The sequence below is a fragment of the Ascidiella aspersa genome, chromosome 4 (genome assembly GCF_963924565.1).
Source record: "Ascidiella aspersa chromosome 4, kaAscAspe10.2, whole genome shotgun sequence".
In the NCBI taxonomy this organism is placed as follows: domain Eukaryota; kingdom Metazoa; phylum Chordata; class Ascidiacea; order Phlebobranchia; family Ascidiidae; genus Ascidiella; species Ascidiella aspersa.
In genome coordinates, this window is record NC_139450.1 from 2,538,351 (window position 1) to 2,557,853 (window position 19,503).

Below are 19,503 nucleotides of genomic sequence, written 5' to 3' on the forward strand. Positions count from 1 at the left end.
TCAAGGTGTAACGGACTTTTGCCACGCATATTGACTGAAATGTTATGTGTAACAGCTGTTTTAAATTATGGCTGTTAATTAAATTGTACTGAGCCATCCGTACGGGAAAGGCGTCATTGTAATTGTAGGAAAGTTATTTCCGAATCCACACGTAGACAGCACTGACAAAACTGCCGTAGTTGCAGCCTAGCAGCTCATTAGTTTTTCTAGTAAAAGCTGAAAATATGAATTAATGTTTATTTGATGTGCGGCCCTCCTGTAAGCATTACATTTCCTAACTGGCCCTTGTGTTAAAAAGGTTGCCCACCCCCGCTCTAAACCAACTTTGTTGCATAATTTTAAACCAGTTCGTCCAACAACAACAGCACGCTTCTTAAGATTAACTAACTTATGACGTAGTTTGGGACGTCGTATTTGGAATTTTTATATTATAATCAAAAATTGAAACGCTCAAGGAAATTTTCTATTTAATTAAAACAAAAATCGCTATTGCGTTGAGAAGACAGTTTTACTGTTTACTTGTTAAAAACGATTTTTGCCTGTTAACTATTTCGAGGTAACAATCACTGCATTGAAACACTAATCCTGGCTTAAATTCCCAATTAATTAATTATGATATCGGCAGCGACACTACCATAGTATCGGACGAATACCGATACTATAGTTGATATCAAGGGTACGCCCCGATCTGTTTGTGCGGCGGTCAAAGATTAAAAGGTTGTTCAATGCGCATTTTAGCCATAAGGCTGGAGAGACGCGAAAAATACGCGTGGATTTAATTTGACTTGACAAAATGGGCATAGAAATAAATATGTATCGCCTAACCTAATAAAATAAAGTTTGTAAGGAAAGTTTAAACAATGACTATGTTGAATGGGCCACTGAGTGCACTAAACACCAAGGACAAGTGCAACCAACCACTCGTATTGCCTTGATTTGTGATTTAAGTTTCCAATTGGAGGACCTGCTTTAGTTTATTAAACGCACCCTTAACATCAACTGTACTAATGAGCGCTCTAACCCAGTGCTTCTTAAACTTTTTTAGTTTTGTTCATCCCTAGCATCTATCTCCAGATTACATTTACCCTTGTCTCAGGATATTATGATAAAACTATCTCGTCTATCTAACAGCACACCCGAAATATCCGCCCTGCTCGCAAGCTATCATCCATTTCTGACGGTTCACCCTTATTCACCCGCTTTGTTGGTTCACCCCTGCAAAAATTTTATTCACCCGGGGGGAACCATTCACCTGATTAAGAAACACTGCTCTAACCGAAGAAAAACCGTTGTAGACAAAAGGTGTTCATTTTATTTTCAGTGATTGTTACTACAACCGCACAAGGAGGAAATATCGTTACGACAAGAACACGGGGAGGTTAAGCGCTTAATCTGTGGAAGGTGGCTTCATATATACTTTAAATTAACAAGTGTGGAACAATATTTCACCGTCTATCACAGTACAGTAGACGAAAAAGCGCATAACGACATAAATCCTATATTTGTGGTCACCATAGAAATCTTATAGTATTCGTCGAGACATAGAAATCTTACGATGGGGGATGAAAAATAATAAATTACGCAAAATCTTCTTTATTATTTTGTGATGATGGCAAGTAGATAGACGTCTGTTTTCACCAAGGTCATTTGGCCGTCACCAGGTTGCAGTCAAGGTCACAAATTTGTTGCATACTTATAATTCGTCGTGATCCTGAAATACAAAATGCGTCCACGTGTAAAATATTAAACTGTATTGAATGTAATAAATCAACGTTTTAACACAAGTGTAAGCTGTAATATAGGGCGTGAAATAGTTTGTGGTCAATTTAAAATTTAAGCTGGACGACCAAAACTAGAATAATACTATTAACGGTCGATATTTCACTTCTACTTCTACCTATAGCTTTGGAAGATATTTCACTACGAAAAAATAACATAATATTTTCTCTAAAAAAACGAACAAATTATCTACTTTTTTTAATAATAAATGCAAACTCCGAGACAAACTGAAATGTTATTAGTTTACCACATTCCAGGTAAATAAAAAAAAATCGGTAGTAGACTAGCTAGTAGGTATCGGTCTGAAAGACATATCGGTCGATCTCTAGTTTAAACAATCAAATATATATTAGATCTTCTCAATCTGAGTGGGGATTAAAAACTGATTTTGAGTAGAGAAATTTGATTTCAAAAATATAGAATTCCAGCCCTAATAAACGATGATTGGTGGCAGGTCAGCAAGTATGTACAGTGTACAGTACACGCATAGGAGCCAAACGTGGGTGTGCAGAGCGCTTTTAGACGACCTGGAATTCTCGTAGAGCGTCAAAACGCCCTGAATCTCGACCAAGTTCTCAATAAATGTGCGAAATAATTTCTGTAGCACACTTTTAGTATTCTGAAAGTGATTAAAACTTTCCTGAAATACTATCTAGGGAGGCCGTAGAATGCCGAAACTTTATTTTTTGCAAATATTGTTACGTTTTGGAAACTCTTTTAGCCCAATGGTGCGAACAAGGTAAATTGTTGACTCAGTGATAACAGGCAACAGCTGTTATCTAGGGATCACATTTTTATCTGATTAATAAGCAATGTGGGACAGTATAGAAAAAAACTCCCTGGAATTTTGAAAGTTTGGCGCTCATGTGTACACGTACACTTAAAAAAATATAGAAAAGCTTTCGATAAACCTGGTTTGTAAATAAGTCAAAAACAGAATCATGATCCCACCTTTTCCTTGTCTTCAGTTGTCTCCTCTCCCTCTTCAGATCCAGTGTCATCCTCCTTAACTTCCCCCTCATCACCTTCTTCATCCTCATCATCAGCGTCAGCGTCAACTTCTTCTTCTTCTTCCTCTTCTGGTTCCTCGTCTTCAGGCTCTTCCGCGATCTGGAACAACCGGAACAATAGGTGAGACAATGGCAACAATGCAGGCAGCATTTAACAACTATTAGCAATGAACTGATTATAGCAGCCTTTAACCTGGGTAAATTCACCCCGAGGGGTAAACAAGCTATTAATTTTTGTTATTGGGGGTAAATCTGATATTCATCTTTAGATCCAATACAATTCGAAAAGTCTACAATGGTTGAGACCAGGTTTTTTTTTAAGGTTTGGGTGACCGCTAAGTAGTTTTAAGAGACCGCAAGTGTTTCATTTAAATACCAAAAAGTTGCAAGTCCAAAATTTGGGAAACCGCTGGAGACGGTCCCCCAAAACACCTTAAAAAAAAACACTGGTTGAGACAATGAAGGTAGCATTTAACTAGTATTAGTGAAGGAATTGATTAGACGAGAATTAAACTTTTAAATCACTTGTAAACGTGAGCTTAACATTATTTTCACATTGTCCACCAATTATGACGTCATAACACGTTTTAAATTGCCAGATATTCCTTAAAAAAATCTTAACTGTTACTAAACAAATGATCCAACAGTGGCGACGACGTCAATACACGTCATAATAAAAATTGTTTAGATGACGTCACGGCAAGCCAATATATTACCCAACCATTAAGTTACGAGATGATTAAAAGGCAAGCATCGCTTAGAAACGCGAAAAAGAGTAAATAACGTCAAAATTTACTAAAACTCAAAACTGTGACGTCACAAAAATCGTCGTAATGAACAAGTGATGACGTGAGCTTACCGGCGTGTCGGGGTCGATGTTAAGGTTCTTGTAAAGCATGTCGAGGATTCGCTTGGAGAAGTCTACCGAGTCCTTGAGCGTGTAACCGGAGCGGAGTACAGCTGTGTCGAACATTACTTCGGCGATCTGAGAAGCTTGCACGTCTTCTTCGTCAGTCTGGGGTGGGAAAAGTGCGTAAATGGGGTTAAATTGGGGTTGTTTAAGGGTTTTACACTTGTGGTTCTGGGTTTTTTTGGGGTTCAACTCCCGAAGTTAGAATGGGTTTAGGGTGTTCTAATTACAAATTTTGTAACCGGTGGCCGGCTTTGCGACACACCGGGGTAAATTAGGTTTCAAGGATTTAAAATTGTTGCCCTGCTTGGGGGCACAAAACGGGGTTAAATTGGGGCTGGCAGGCAGGAGCAAAGTTGTTTGGGTATGCTTTGGTGCCAGTAAATGCACAAATAAAACGAAGCATAATATTTCTAACTTGGTCGAGAACTAATTTCATGAACACGGAATGTGCCAAAACGTCTGTCTTGTCCAGAGTACATAATTAGGTGTATTGTCCTCATAAGATATCTCCATTAACCAAATATCCCCAATTTATTCTTTACCTTAAGGCAGTGGTCGGCAAACTGTGGGCCGCGGCCCAAATGTGGGCCGCAGAACCATATTTAGTGGGCCGCGAGTTACTTTTGAATAGCTTAGTGTTATAATGAAGTTGTGGGCCGCGTGACAGCCGTACATTTATTGCACGTTATTATAAAAGTTGGTGTGGCATAGATTTTTTTTAATTGGCTCAGCTTGGAAAGGCGCGAATGTGGCCCTGGCAGTGCCTGTCACACTCCGGTTTTATTCAAAAACACGTACGAACGCTCACCTCGACTCTTTCCAGAAGGTTCCTGATCAGAGGATGTCTTGGGTTGATTTCCAGCGTTTTCTTCTGGTTTGCGTAGAAGCTAAAATTAAACAAACACAAGTGTTAAAAACTTAATACAGTGTTTCTCAATTTTCACAGTAACCAAAAAGCTAAGCGTAAGTACAACGGCAAAGCTTTGGCAACTCAATTCTCTTCACTGAACTTTAAGTAGTGAACCAAATATTAGAAAAGTACCATAATACAAATTCGAATTAAAAGTGTGAGGGATGTCGTCGATTTTACCCACAGTTTTCTCAAATTGAAGCATTATAATAGTAACGAATTAACCTTGTGAACTACTGCAGTCGGCGACCCAACTAAATTAAAACGGTCAGTCGGCCACACAATTTTACCAACTAGTTTACAAGAAACGTTGGGTATTATTTACTTTTTTAAGAAGCAGTTAAAAACTAATTGCTCGTTAGCATAAACAAAGTAGTAAAGGTAAATGTGGTTTCAGTTGCTATTCGAATTATTTTTGAAGCTCTAACATGTGTTTTTCAACAATCCCCGGTTTTAAAACACGGTTATGGGTGCTGTAGCAAAGTTTTGGTCACCGCAGTGGTTTTCAGAAAAACTATATGTTATTATTACTTTGATTAGCTGTTTGAACTGCTAAATTTACTACAATCAAAACTAAAAGTACGCATGATGATTAATCAATCGTCCCTTTCTATACCGGCATATTTTTTGTGCAAAAAATGATGCCAAGCGAAACGACCGCTAAGGGTCGCTAGAGACACCACTAGATTTCTGCTCGGAAGCGCCTCTAACGGCGAAAACTCACGCGTTATTGTTTCTATAGGCCTGTGAAGCCTGGAGTCGTTCCATGTTACCAGACCTGCGTGTACACAATACAAAGGTTAGACTTGTTTATAGTAATGCATTACCTTTGCGAAGAGTCCTTCTGTGTCTGGTAGGCCTGCGCTTTCATGATACGCTCCATGTTTCCAGACCTGGGTTCGGCGAAACAAGAAAATTGGTAAGTATATTATGTATAGACATGGTGGAAAAATGGACGGGGCTATTTAACTGGTATACATATAAACATACCATTTTCGGTTCAACAGTAGATACATTAAGACAGATAACGGTAAAAAAAGTGGGACTAGAACTAGTGATTGAAGCATGAACAGTAAATTTTCGATTAAAGATATTTTTTTATTAATTTCATACAGCAACTACAGGTAAAAGTAATCATGGTTAAATTAGAACAAAGTAGAATTAATTTACAAAATGCCATCTTTTGGGTTTTAAAACCATGTTGCCAGACCTGGGTTAGGCGGCGCACGAGAAAATTAAGATTTTTTAGTAGAGGTAGAACTCTGGGAGGTAAAAACGAAAAATAAAATCGGAAACTGGTAAAGCATAAAACAGTTTGAATTGACAAAAATATTGTGTATTTTATAATTTATTAACCAGAAAACTACAGCTAAAAGTAAACTAGGTTAATTTAGGACCATGTCAGAAATAATGTACCAAAAGCCCGTCTTTTCGGTCTTTGAATTGCACTATTTTTGTTTTATCCACATTCAGTGATTGTGGTTCAGGCAACCTGGTTATCTCGTTTAGTTCCAGCTTAAAAATTTGGCGGACTACAACTGGGGAAAAAACTTTCATTACAATTAAAAAGTTTACCTCGGGGATTTCAGATTTAATGTTTATAGTAATCTGTCGCAAATATCGGGAAAAAAACCGAAAATAAAGGTTAAGCAAAGACGTTTTTAGATCGGGCTACTGGGAAACATAAAAAAACGCAATATCGTAACGCGTAAGGCTACAGGTGTAGGGGAGGGGGCGGGATCATCTAAACTCGTTGTTTTCGGCCCACGAAAAAGGCGGGTACCACGCAGATCCATCCTGTGATGCTATGACGTTCCAAACATGTTTTTTTTCACAAGGGTAAAGAAAAACGGAAATATATAGTTGCCCACGTCCGTATTTAAGCGTAAATAAAATTGCAAAGTATGGTGCACAAAAAATATTTATTACCATCCGTATTGGCTTGCGATGAGGGCGCATGGGGAGTCGGTAAGCCGCTCACTGATCACAGCTTTCTCGATCTAAACAGGAAAAGTAAGGGGTAAGCTTGGAAGTGGCTTGGATAACTGGAATATGGATATTGTATTTAAATATGCGAGGGTTTAAAAGTTTGTTTTATACTTCATAAAAGAACTTTTCAAAAAAAAACCTTAAAAGCCCAGCTGAACGAAATTAGGGTTAAACTTAAACACAGCTGTTTTAAGACTTTTATGGTGCCATTTGATTATGATTTTTTTTCATCATAGGCAAACCAAATTAATCATAAACAAACAAAATAGTCATAATTTATTTTAAAGGAACCATTAAACAAAATATAACAAAAGCTCTTAAACCACATGGAAGGCAAACACTTAGCCAGATATCAAATTATTATTTATATTTTAAAGAAACCATTACCATTACAACAACGAACATTCCCACCTTATCCTTGAGTGCCTTTTCCTTGAGCCACTTCGCAAGCGGTTCGTACTCCTTCTCTAGCGCATCCTTGCGTTCCTTAGCCTTCTCACTGTCGTCCAGACCCAGGCCTTCCTTTGCTACGTTCTGGAACCGTTTGCCGTCGAATTCGGGCAGCGCCTGAATTGTGTATTCGTCGACTGGCTCTGTCAGGTAAAGGACCTCAAAGCCCTTCTTCAGAAGACGCTCGACGAAGGGAGATTTTTCGACCTGGAGTAAAAGGGATAAATGTTGATAGTACAAGTTGTGAGAGTTGTGTAGTGGTTCTCAAACGGGGTTTAGTAAAATACTGAACGAACTTCCAGTCGGGGTGCCGAAAAATCTATTTATTATTTTTGAGGGGTGCCGTAAGCACAATGTTTTAACTTTTCAAGATAGGACTGTAGTAGTTAAGGAGATCGTCACGTGTTAAAGGTAAAAAGGGTCCAACTAATAGGCTTTTCTATTATAGCCAAATTGATTTGTAGGCGCCTATCTAATTAAATGTTGGTATGCAGATCCACCCAATATTTTTTATTGCAGATTTGCAGTAATGCTTGATTTGGTTGTTTTAGGGCAAAACTCCACAACATCAAAACTAATAGTTTCGCACATTTATGTTATTACTACACTAATTTTTTTGAATGCTTCTTTGATGTACGCAATGAATTTTACTAAATTTTGGAAATAGAGTCAAATTTTTTAAATGCTGTTAATTAAAGTTGCCATACAAATTTACGCCAATTTATTTTCAATTGCTGTACTAATTTCTTGTCAATAATTTAGATTACACAAGTTTTAACAACTACCGGTATGACACAAGTTTATTTACGATTTTACGTCTTTCGATTTCAATCTTTGAATGCTTTATTGTTCTGGTTTACTCTGATATATTATTTTATTTAAACTTTAAAAAGCAGTGGCATTTCATGATGATGCTCTTCTGAAATACGCAAATAATTAAATTAGATTTGGGAAATAGTGCAATAAATACTAATAAACACTGCAGCAGAAGTAGCCACCCTTACCTCATCACGGCCGTTGCCGGCGCAAAAGTAGATTTTTTCCTGTTTCTCCTTCATTCTTTCGACGTAAGCCTCCAGACTAGTTTGGTCTGTTGGGTGGTTCGAAGTGAAGAAACGAAGCAACTTTGCAAGTCGGGTTCGGTTGCTGCTATCCTCGATCACTCCAAGCTTGACACTGCGGGAAGGGGTGACATACGTTGTCAATATGACGTCATTCGTGATTGGAAACTTTTTTTAATGATTAGGTATTCTATACGCCGCCGTTGCGTTCCCGAAATGTGGAAAATAATTTCTCTAGCACAGTCTTAGTTAGCCAAAAGTGTTTTAAAACTTTTTGATTTGCCTGTTAGACGAAGCTATTTTTATGTTTTATGCATTTATTTTTCAAATTGTTCCCACGTTGATTCCAAAGGTGCGAAAATAAGGCTTCAAAAGGTGAAATGGTTGGCTCAGTATTAACAGGAAAAAGTTGTTACCCAAGCAGTCACATTTTTATATAATTAATATACAATTTTGCACTGTAACAACATTCTGGAATTTTGAACCTTTCGACCTATGCCTGGCAACGTCAGAAGACACTCACTTTGTGCCAAATTCCTTCCAGAACTTGTCCATGTAGACCTCGGGGTCCAGTTTCTTGACCATGTCGAGTGCCTTACGAACCAACTTCTTCTTGATCACCTTGAGAAGCTTGTGCTGCTGGAGAGTTTCACGAGACACGTTCAGCGGCAAATCGTCGCTGTCAACCTTTAAAGGGGTCAAGAGGTTACTTCAGGTCAATATTTGTTTGGTTGAGAAGTTTGGTCAAAGTCACGATAGTTATAAGGGGATAAGCAGAGGTTACTTTGAATCATTTTCTGTAAAAAAAGTTTTGTTTTGTGTTGATATTTTTGTAGAGAATTTTTCTGAGATTGTAGGTTAAAATAGGTGAATGGAATGATGCGAAGCAAGTGAGCCTATCGCAAACTCTTCGATGTACATTAATTGCTTTTTATGTATTTTTCTGTATTTTACATACATCTTTGCTTACAGGGTGTTTTTGCTTGTGGTATTTCTAATATGCAAGAAACATGATGAAAAAAATCGGAAGCTCTGGATTAGAGAAATGGATTATAGCTGGTAATTTTTTTCCAGATATTGGTAGCAAGTGTTTGCGAGTTCAAGCAAACTTTTACACTTTTTACACTACTGAACTACAGATGAGCCTCAAATCCGTATTGTCGTTTTACAGATAAACTTTTCTGCTAAAATGCTAGGTAATGTAATTTTTACTGGCCCAGTACAAACAACAAACAGAATTTGTTGCTTCTAAACTAGCTACGAGATGTTCTAACTATTCCACCACCGAATTAGCTGCGTCTTTAGTACGTGGAAGTTCATTTGAGTGCACGAAAGGTCTTGCTTGGTATCACACCATGGCGCAACCTTTCATAACCGCAATAGAATAACATTCAGCGTGGATAGAACATTAGACGTTACTGTAATATTTATAATAAAACTATTAAAGAATGACGATGCCAATATAGGCGAAATATATAATCCTTATTCAAAATGTCTGAACGTGGTTTGGCTCACTCACGTTTTTTTTAACTTCTGTTCATATACGCGTGAGTGGAACAGTGGTCGACAAGCAGAAACCTGCTGCCAATGGTTTTAAATTCCGTAACGATGCACCCTTTTATATAAAATTTATATTTTATGGGATTTTACGTCTTACTTAGTTTAACTATCACGCACAAAAAGGTCTTTGTAATTGTAATTATAAAGGACTCTCGCAGTAACGGGTTTTAAAATGCAAATAAAACTAAACCTAATCGACAGGGGTGACCAGGAGCAAGATATTTAGTTGTCAAGAAGTAAAACGAGCAATTTTCGGCCTTTATGCGCAAAATATAAAGTAGTATAAAACACTTTATTTTGTATGGGGCAATTATGAAAAATATTTGACCTAGACACAGCAAGAAAAATATTTAATACTGGTTTAAAGCAAATACTTCATAGTTTGCGAATTGCCATAAGATAAAATATTCGCAATAATAAGATCGAGTCTGTAGGTATTCTTTTGTTTTTCAAAACATCCAACGAACCAAAAATCACACGGTATTATCAGATTCTTGTTTTTGCTTGCTGCTGCGCAAATTTATAGTATTAAAAAAAATAATTTTCCTTATTTTTCTTTATAGACCAAAAACGTTACGGCATTCGCGTGTTTGGACTTCTGCGCAATTTTATTCCTTGAAACTTTATTTGTCCAATTTCTTAGTAAACAAAAAAAATAACGGCATTCCAAAGCTTACCACTCCTCGTACGAAGTTGAGGTACTTGGGCATCATGTCTTGGAAGTCATCAGTGATAAACACTCTACGTACGTACATCTGCACGTCCAACAACAAACTACACGTTAATACACCGCAGCAAAACAGCCCGGTGGACTTTTTGGTGCCTGCCTAGCTACCATTCTACTGGTGATGGTTCTCTGGTTTCTGGTCTTACCACACCGCGCACAAAGTTGAGATAAGTGGGAACCATGTCGCGCATGTCGTCGGTTATGAAGACACGGCGAACGTAAAGCTAGAACGAAGCGGGAGAATTAGACTGATAATTTTTTACATTCAATAATTAGTTTGCAAGTTTTACTGCACGACGATCGCTACGATTGGCTTTATACAGGACTAGAAAGTTTACAAAGGAGGAGGTTGTAGTAAAAATGCCAAAGTCCATATAGAAGTAGGTAACATTTAAACGATTTATCACGTATCTTTCTTATAATAGGAACTCTCTTAATTATATTAAAATCAGTGGTTCTCAAACTCAGTTCAGTAGAACATCAAAAAAGTTAAAGAGATTTGGGCAACATCCTTAAATTTATCGAATTGTAAATTAATTAGCCGAAAACCCAAACGCCTCGTCTGATGAGTAGTTCGCACAAAGAAACTAATTTGTCAAGAAATTGATGCTGTTGGGGCCAACGACGCAAAAGAGTTTTGAGAACCACTGTTAAAAACAATGTTTATGGTACATGCAAAATAATAAAAAATAATAAAAACAAATACTAAGTAAAAACAGAAGCATGCACATGCAACAATATTTTGTAAATTGTTAAAGCTGAAAACCATGCAGGAGGTGAAATGTTAATGGCTTATAAATTACGCTATAGCATAGAAAGTGAAGGATGGCCGTATCAGACGATATTTTGCTGATAGCGATAAATCGGTATCGGTAAATTTGGTCCAGTATTTTCTTGTGAAAAATATGAAATCAATTTCATATTTTTTGTAATATATTTTCGTTTAGCATCATGCAAGGTTAGTATGCAAATAACAGTTAAATATTTGATCACTAATTTTTAAAAGTCGGCACTAGCATAGCCAAATGACGTAATGCATTGCGTCAGAGCACATATTTTTATAGCGGAAAGTATGCTTCCACAAAAGGAAGTGACTTTGAAACCAATAAAATGCGTGCAATTTTTAAATAGCGAATTTCGCGTTAGATAGAATGGATGTCTCATATTATCGAGCGTAATATGAGAAACTGAACCGGGAGGACATTACTCAGTACCCGCTATTTAGAAATATATATTTTTGCCTCAGCCATGTATCTGCAGCTACCTTGCGAATATATCAGAAAATAATAATTGCATCTCATTATTATTGAAAAGGTAATATATGAGATGTTTTACACCCAGGAGGGCTACCGACTTCTATTTCCAAGTATATTTTTGCCTTAACCAACCGTGGGGCAGCAGCCACTTTGCTGAAATATTGCGAATATATAATACCGAAGGGTAATAAATGAGTAGTTTTAAAAAGGCCACCACCCGCTATTTCGAAACTATATTTTTGGCTCGCCCTGTACCTTGATATGATCAACTTTTTTGCCGTAAGAGTCTGTCATAGCTTTGGGGGGAACTTCGGGGATGAAAAGCAGGGATTTAAAGGACACCTCCCCTTCCGCTGTGAAGTGGGTGTGGCCCAAGGGCTCCTTGATATCCTTCGTTCACACACAGCACAAAAACACGTGCAGGGGTTAGAAAACAACACAAAGCATGCGGGGTTCGGGTTTTAATGGGAAGACATGCGTTGTCGTGCATGCACACACAAGACCGTGCGCTTGACCTTAATAAAGTCGTTCTTTTTCTGTCCGTAATCCTGGAACATTCCGCTGGGGGCGCTACCGGGTATGAAGAGGATCGATTTAAAGGAAACTTCACCCTCGGCCACAAAGTGCGTTTTGGCCAGCGGTTCCGTAGAGTCCTTTTTTGCACAAAGTTTGATTACGCTGTTTATTATAAAATAGCTTATATATACTAACAATGTAAACCAAATAAGCGCTTCTGGAAACAAATCTTGTTTCTTTAAAAGGTTTTTATCTATATACAAATGCTGTTTTACATAAAGTTTTTTAACAAGCTAAATGTACCGTTATTCTACTTTTCAAATAAACATACATAAAAACGATGTTTTTTTTAAAGTAGTCTTAAAGTAACTTTTATCCATCATTTAAAAATATAGATAAAAAAAACAAATATTTATGTATTTCAAAAAACAAATACAGATTTGAAGTACGAATAAATATTACAAGAGAGCGAGCTTATCATTTTTTATGACGCCAATACAACAAAAAGGGAATTTATTATATTTTTTGTGAATCGAATACAAAAAAACATACTTTGGAGATGGACTTGTAGAACTGGTTGTATTCATCGTCGGATATCTCCTTGGCAGGTCGTTGCCACACCGGCTTGGTTTGGTTAATCAGCTCCCAATCCCAGACAGTCTTCTCAACTGTCTTCGTTTTGGGTTTTTCTTCCTCCTTTTCTTCTTCAACCTTCGACGTAAAAACATCAAAATTGAGTGGAATTTTGGTTTGTATTTTTTTTTTAACTTTAGGTAATTCGTTTTGGTAATGTAGGACAATCAAATGGTCTAAAACAAAAGTCATAAATTTTTGCGGGGGTTGAGTTGTTTATATTAATAAACGCAGATGTGTAAAATCTAATATTAAAAGCCGAAAGCGCTTTTTAACTCGAAGTGACGCGTTTTAATCCATCGTCTTGGTAAACGTAAAACTATGAAGTCCAACTAAAATATTATGAAATAAAAAAGGCAACAAAAATGCTTTTTTTTTTGAGGACAGCAGATCATATTTTTTTCAATGCAACATAATTTAGGTTTTTTTGATATATTTTCTCATTTATCATATACGTGCATTTATTGTGAACAAAATAAATCTACTTTGCTATTACAAACACTTTGTTATTACCACAGAACGTGTGTTTGAATCAGGTAAACCCTACCATTTTATATTTGATATCTTAAAAAAAAAAGCTACATTCAAGATTATTAAAAACTCAAATCACAAAACAATTGTTGAAAAAATAAACATTTGAATCTAATATGAGTATTTCATCGGTTAAATAAAGTGTGACCGGTCAATTGACCGGCTTGCCAACCCTAGGGATTTCCTTTAAAAGTTTCTTTATAGAAATCCTTTCCCACCTCTGCCTCATCATCTTCGTCTTCTTTGACTTCTCCTTCATCTTTGGCTTCTTCTTTCTTGTCTTCTTCTTCCTCTTCAATAGGAACTTCTTCTTTGACGGTTTTCTCTGCCCACAAGTAGATCGGGAAGTTGATGAACTGAGAGTATTTCTGGATCTGCAAAGCACAAAGTTGATCGGGTTAGTTGGGAAATAGAGTCTATAGCACTATAGCAGGGGTGTCCAACATGAGGCACACGACCTAATAAAAAATGGCACGCAAGCCAAACAATTACTTCTAATATTATTATAACACTATACTGTTTTTATTTTTTGTATAAAAGTGATTTTAATATTAGAAAAAAAATAATTACGAAACTTTGGCACGTTGGCATGTTTGAGTTGGACCCCCCCTGGTCTATAGGTTATTATAGACGTCATTTATTTAATGACACAAACTTCGGCTCACAGGTGTTATAATTGGCAAATCAGTTTAAATATTGAATAATGTTCTACACAAAGTGGATGTTTGGTATTGGCACGCAATGTCTAATAAGAATGTGTTAAGGAATAAAGATAATAAACTTTGAATCAAGCTGTTCCACTATTTAGAGTGAATCAGACTTTACGGAAAAATGAACAGTTAAAACTAGAAGACTTTTAAAAAACAAATTTTTCAGAAAATTTGTGTCAGGATCATCATATAGATTTAAAAACAGTTTGAAACCCAAGCAAATAATGTTATACATTAATGAAAGAAACTGGTCAACTCGTGTGAAATCACTAAAACAGAAGCTTATTTGTTTTCCACTCACCAAGTCCCTGATTGTTCCCAGTTCCAAATAGTCGGCCGCCTCTTCCTTGAGGTAAAGTGAGACGGTGGTTCCCCTTCCAAGGGTGTTGCCCCTGGGGTCTTCAACCACAGAGAAGGCCTCGGAATCGGATTCCCAAATGTGCTGGACGGGGTCATTGTTGTTCTTGGAGGTGACAACAACTTTGTCGGCAACTGAAAAATATATTTTTATAACTAATAGACAAATTTTTTTTTTTTTTTTTTTCTAGTAGGTTTTTAAATAATATTTTAATGACACAATATAAAAAATTCAGTTTACAAGTTTGGGTCTGAAATATTTTTTTTGAAAAAACAAAAAATAGATCCGAAAACTTGGCCACAACATACAAAAAACATGTTATAATTTAAACAATTAATATATATAAACATTGTTTCTTTCTAAAGCTAGTGTGTTTTCAAATTCTGTTTTAATAGCGCAATAAAAAAAAATTATGTTTACAAGTGTAGGCCATAAATAACTTTTTGAAAACAACAAAAAAAATATAAGTAACTGAAACTAAATATTCTTATTAACATGCTATTTTTAAACGATTAATATAATAAACATTATTTCTTTCTGAAGCTATTATATTTGGAATTGAAATTGCGTTTTATTGGCACATTAAAAAAATCTTCTATTTACAAGTTAATAGATCGGGAATCCTTGGCCACAAAAAACTAATAAACAAAAAGTTGTTTTAATTGGTTTATTTCTTAAAAATGCATCTAATTTAAATGATTATTAAGTACTGGCAAAATTAACAAACAGTACTTCATTTTTTATGTTTTGTCCTCTACAAAAACCTACCCAAAAATGATGAGTAGAATCCGACACCAAATTGACCAATCAGATCTGAGACAGAGTCTTCAGTTTGTTGGTTGGACATTTGTTCAAAGAATTCGCTCGTTCCAGATTTTGCAATAGTTCCAAGATTCTTAACCAGATCGTTCCTGGTCATACCGATACCAGTGTCCGTGACGTGGAGAACATTATTTTCCTTGTCAACCTAAGATAAAACACAATTTGAAAATTATTTTACAAGCAGCAAATAAAGAAAAATTGCTTGTTTAGGGGGAGTTTAGGGGGGTCCTTTATACCGGTCCAGGACACATTATTCTCTTTTGAAATTTATTGAAAATAAAACTGTGTATAAGAATACTAGTACTTAATTATAAGTAGAATAATTAACTATTGTACAGTAAGTTTAAGTTGTTTTGTTTTTCAAAAATCATGGTGGCTCCACTCGAAAGGAAGTCACACCGGTCAACCAGGTAAAAATGTTATTAGAGAACCACGGTATAAGTACTGACATTTTGATTTGATTTTCAGTTGTTTTTACCACTCTACGGGTAAAAGAGTTGGAGCTAGGATAATGTCTTTTTTGCAGGTCAAGGCCTCCAGAATTTGTCATTTCTAACTGAGCACTTATTAACACACCTTAACTTTAATGGACATCTCTTCTGTCGCAGCCAGTGCGGCTTGGTCGGTGAGGGAAAGCAAACGAATCTTATCCAAGGCATCAGAAGCATTCGATATCAATTCCCTCAAGAAAATCTGAAGTAAACAAAGGATTTTAAAATAACTGATGCATGAAAACTCTTCCTACATACTTTTAGTGAAATCCTGATAAAAAAAAATATATTTTTTTAAAGTGTGATGTTTAAATAGTTGGGTTGCAGATGTAAAAAAACAGATTTAGTGTGTGCTCATAATTTAGGTGAAACCCTGAATAAAATAATATAATAATTTAAAGTAGGATCTTTAAACAGTAAGGTTAAAAAAACAAAACAGATTTGTGTGTGCTAGTAACAAATTATATTTAATTGACAATTTTAATCATCAATTTTTGAACTTCAAAATAAAAACACCATCTAAGATCAATCAAAATGCACCTCTTTGTTTTTGTAAAGAGAGTTGATGATGAGTTTCATCATTCTGTTGACTTCAGCTTGGAAAACATGTTTCTCCGATTGTTCACGAAGTTGCTTCACTTCGTTGGGGCTTAAACCATCGATGTGAATGGCCTCCTCTTCCCTAATAATTATAAAACAAAAAACTTAAAATTGACACAACAGTATAATGGATTGTACAGGATTATTATTCAAAAATACAAAATCGAAATTACAGATTTTTGTGAATTTGTTTAATAATTTTATTTGTATTTTTTTAGTATTTAAAAATCATAGGCAAAAATTACATTTGAAAAAAATTTAGACCGGCAAAGTGGGATCAACTTTCTGCTTCTCGAAAAAAAAATCAAGCTAATCATACTTTGATAAGAATTCACTGGAAATACAAACAATGTAACAAGTGTACGCTTTGCGCATATTCAAATTTGAAACCAACCTGGCAACTACTTCATCATCTGTCTTTGATGCATCTGCAGCTTTACCGATATCGGCGTCCACTTTTGGGTTTTCATCGTTACTTGGCTCATTTTCATCGGAACGAACCTGACCTGCCGCTGAAAAATCATATAAAAATGTTGAACGGAAGATGAAACGTATTAAATCGTCTACTCTAAATTTTTGGCTTTAAATTCATTAAGCATTACAAATATATAACCAATGATTTTGTTTTGTGTAAAAACAGCAATAAAATGAACTTTATCCAGGACACAGTCAGTGCTACATCAGAAAGTTTGAATATTGAGGGGGCAGATGTTTATGCAACATAAAATTACACAGCTTGTATAATGTTAGTTTTAAAATGTTCACATTTAAAAATAAAGTATTATACAGAAACCACAAGTACAACACAAATTTTAAGCAATTTTTTGCAGTTTTAGCATTTTTTTGCAACTCATTTTACAGCGATTTTCCATTGACGAAAACACTACACAAATTAGAGGAGTTAAATTTACATTCTACAAACCCTTAGTTTGGTTAATTCAGTGTTAAACATTATGAAATTTCCCAGCTATTTTATATTTTTTCTCAACTTCTAACACAAAACAGTTCACTAAACAAAGAATATAGTGAAATAATATGAAGTCAACACTTACATAAAAGAAGGCAGGTCACAACCAGTGTGAACATCCAAAACTGTTTGGACATCTTGAAAAAATAAATTACTACCGATTTAAACTAAACCTATCCACCAGAACAACCTATATAGGATACAAAACAGTTTATAAAAGTAACAAGAATGTCATATCGGATCTTAAGCATTACAAAAAAGTTTTTTTGCAAATAATTTTCATGAAAACAAAGTGAATCTGTAGTGTTTTTAGACTTTTAAAAAGCATAACATTAAACATAACTTGAGCCCTAAAAACACAAAACCTCCTCAAAAATATAACTAAATAAAGTTTAAAATCCTTAAAAACAGATTTTAAATATTCTCAAAGTTTTGCCGCATTATCAATAAACGGTGGGTTAACGTCAACTTGTTTAAAAAGATAGCTGCCGGTATAAAACAAAATATTTTCGGCTAAAACACTACAAAACCCTAGGAAACTATCAAACCCAGCACAGCAAGACTCTAAATGCGATACAAAGCTAGTCCTTCCAAGTTTTCAACAGCCAACTAATAATACTGTGTCTTCAGGTAAGGTACACTTCGTCAATTCTGCTTTGAAAACGTGTCTTTCCGTGTTCGGTCGAACGTGACGAGCTGTAACGCATGGCCGCCCAAGCGTGACATGTCTCGTCGTTCGGAAATTCTAGCCAATAGCGTTCGACCACGAGTAACGCGTCAGCGCACACGCCGCAGCTGGCCGCTCCTGATTGGTCGAGCGCGATGAATGGGACAGATGGGAAAATTGTGGGAGATACGAGCGGCTTTATAAATAGGAAAATGCAATTGTCTCGACTTGTTTGTGTCATAGCGGTGAACCGGCCTTTGACAGGCCAAAGTTTACCAACGCATGAAAACACAATCACCCATAATAAAGCGATTCTGGAAAACGTAGGCCTTGCTAATAAACGGTACTCTGAACAGGAACACACAATAAGAGACGACATAATGACGCCAAACACATAGTAAATGTCCACGACAAAAATACGTTTAAATAAGACCTAATTCTGTCGGGATACGCCCTAAATCTATTGGAATAAGGCCTAAAACGCCTTTATCGTTTGTTGAAACGTGACGTCATAAAAAATAACTTAAAAAAACGATACAGTGCGTTTTGTTGTTTTATAGGTTGGAGAGCTAAGAAACCAAGATGTTTTGGATGAACAAATTCCTTTTATTTTGGTCTATTTGCATTTCGGAAAGAGTTTTTTAGCCTACATTTGCATAAAAGAATGGATAAAATCCATTTTGAAACGCGGGGTGTATTTTAGCGTTTATCAATTTGAAGTGTCAAAAGGTGTATTGGTAACGCTTTTTTATCGTTTAAGTTGCCTAAACTTTAATTTTGGAGGCTACGAACGTCCTTATTTACAATACATTAAATCCCTAATAGTGCATTCATTATCTCCTTGTTGTTCATGTCCTTTTAAAAAACAGCAAACGTAGCCAAGTTATGACCCCCAAATATATTTTTTGCCACCTGCGACCATGTTAATGACAAGTTTTTTCGTGCTTTGCGCGATGTCTTTTGGATTTTCTTTTCAAGTCCGCGAAGCAATTTAATCTGGCCCGCGGCTTACTTTCTACAAAAACTATTTTTTTTAATTTTTTTATTTAATAAATTACACTTGGGCTACCAGACATCTTAACTTATTCCTACTAGCCTACTACTGGCTTGTCATACTAAGATATTTACAAGATTGCAATTTCTTTACAAGGGAATAATACTTTATTTTACCTGTATTTCAAATTCCCTTTTTCAACCGGTCCGCCGTGAATTTTTTTGTTTCCCATGCAACCCAGTAAAAAATAATTGGCCACCCTGGGCTAGACGTTGTTGTAAGCTTCCGGCTCCCATATAGCGTAGCCTAGTTTAGTATTTTTCACAATTTTATATGTATTTTAAGTACCCTGTTGCAGTGACTCTGGTCTCTTTATAGCGATTATATTCTTGTTATATTCAAGCCTGGCTTTTCCTCGTCGATGCTTACACCATTTGTCCTTACTCTTTTCGAAAGAGACCTCCCTGTCTCTCGTCCAGGCCAGAGCAACAACCTCTGGTGTGAATGTATGAAAAATGTATGAAGCCGTCAACTTGAATCATTCTATTCTGCGGCCTTA

The 19,503-nt window shown here is 36.0% G+C and overlaps 1 protein-coding gene across 1 annotated transcript; it reads right to left on the reverse strand.

Annotated features, from left to right (window-relative positions):
* Nucleotides 1-1,289: 1,289 nt before the first annotated feature.
* Nucleotides 1,290-17,487, reverse strand: LOC146146631 (endoplasmin-like). The gene is made up of 19 exons (XM_083388425.1): nucleotides 17,369-17,487; nucleotides 16,711-16,828; nucleotides 16,257-16,398; nucleotides 15,802-15,918; nucleotides 15,172-15,370; nucleotides 14,347-14,537; nucleotides 13,554-13,709; nucleotides 12,724-12,882; nucleotides 12,171-12,308; nucleotides 10,350-10,427; nucleotides 8,636-8,799; nucleotides 8,056-8,227; nucleotides 7,013-7,258; nucleotides 6,542-6,612; nucleotides 5,440-5,505; nucleotides 4,511-4,589; nucleotides 3,649-3,804; nucleotides 2,731-2,889; nucleotides 1,290-1,711 (listed from the first exon to the last, which is right to left on the reverse strand). Exons 1-19 carry the CDS (start codon nucleotides 17,418-17,420, stop codon nucleotides 1,694-1,696), a joined length of 2,481 nt encoding a protein of 826 aa, XP_083244551.1. The 5' UTR covers nucleotides 17,421-17,487; the 3' UTR covers nucleotides 1,290-1,693.
* Between the last annotated feature and the right edge of the window lie 2,016 nt (nucleotides 17,488-19,503).

Coding starts and splice junctions, on each gene's coding strand:
- LOC146146631 (XM_083388425.1), bottom strand. CDS start 17,420: ATGTCCAAACAGTTTTGGATGTTCACACTGGTTGTGACCTGCCTTCTT. Junction 12,883..13,553: donor ACGAAGATGATGAGGCAGAG/GTGGGAAAGGAT, acceptor TTTACGTCGAAG/GTTGAAGAAGAAAAGGAGGA. Junction 10,428..12,170: donor AAAAGAACGACTTTATTAAG/GTCAAGCGCACG, acceptor TTGGACGTGCAG/ATGTACGTACGTAGAGTGTT.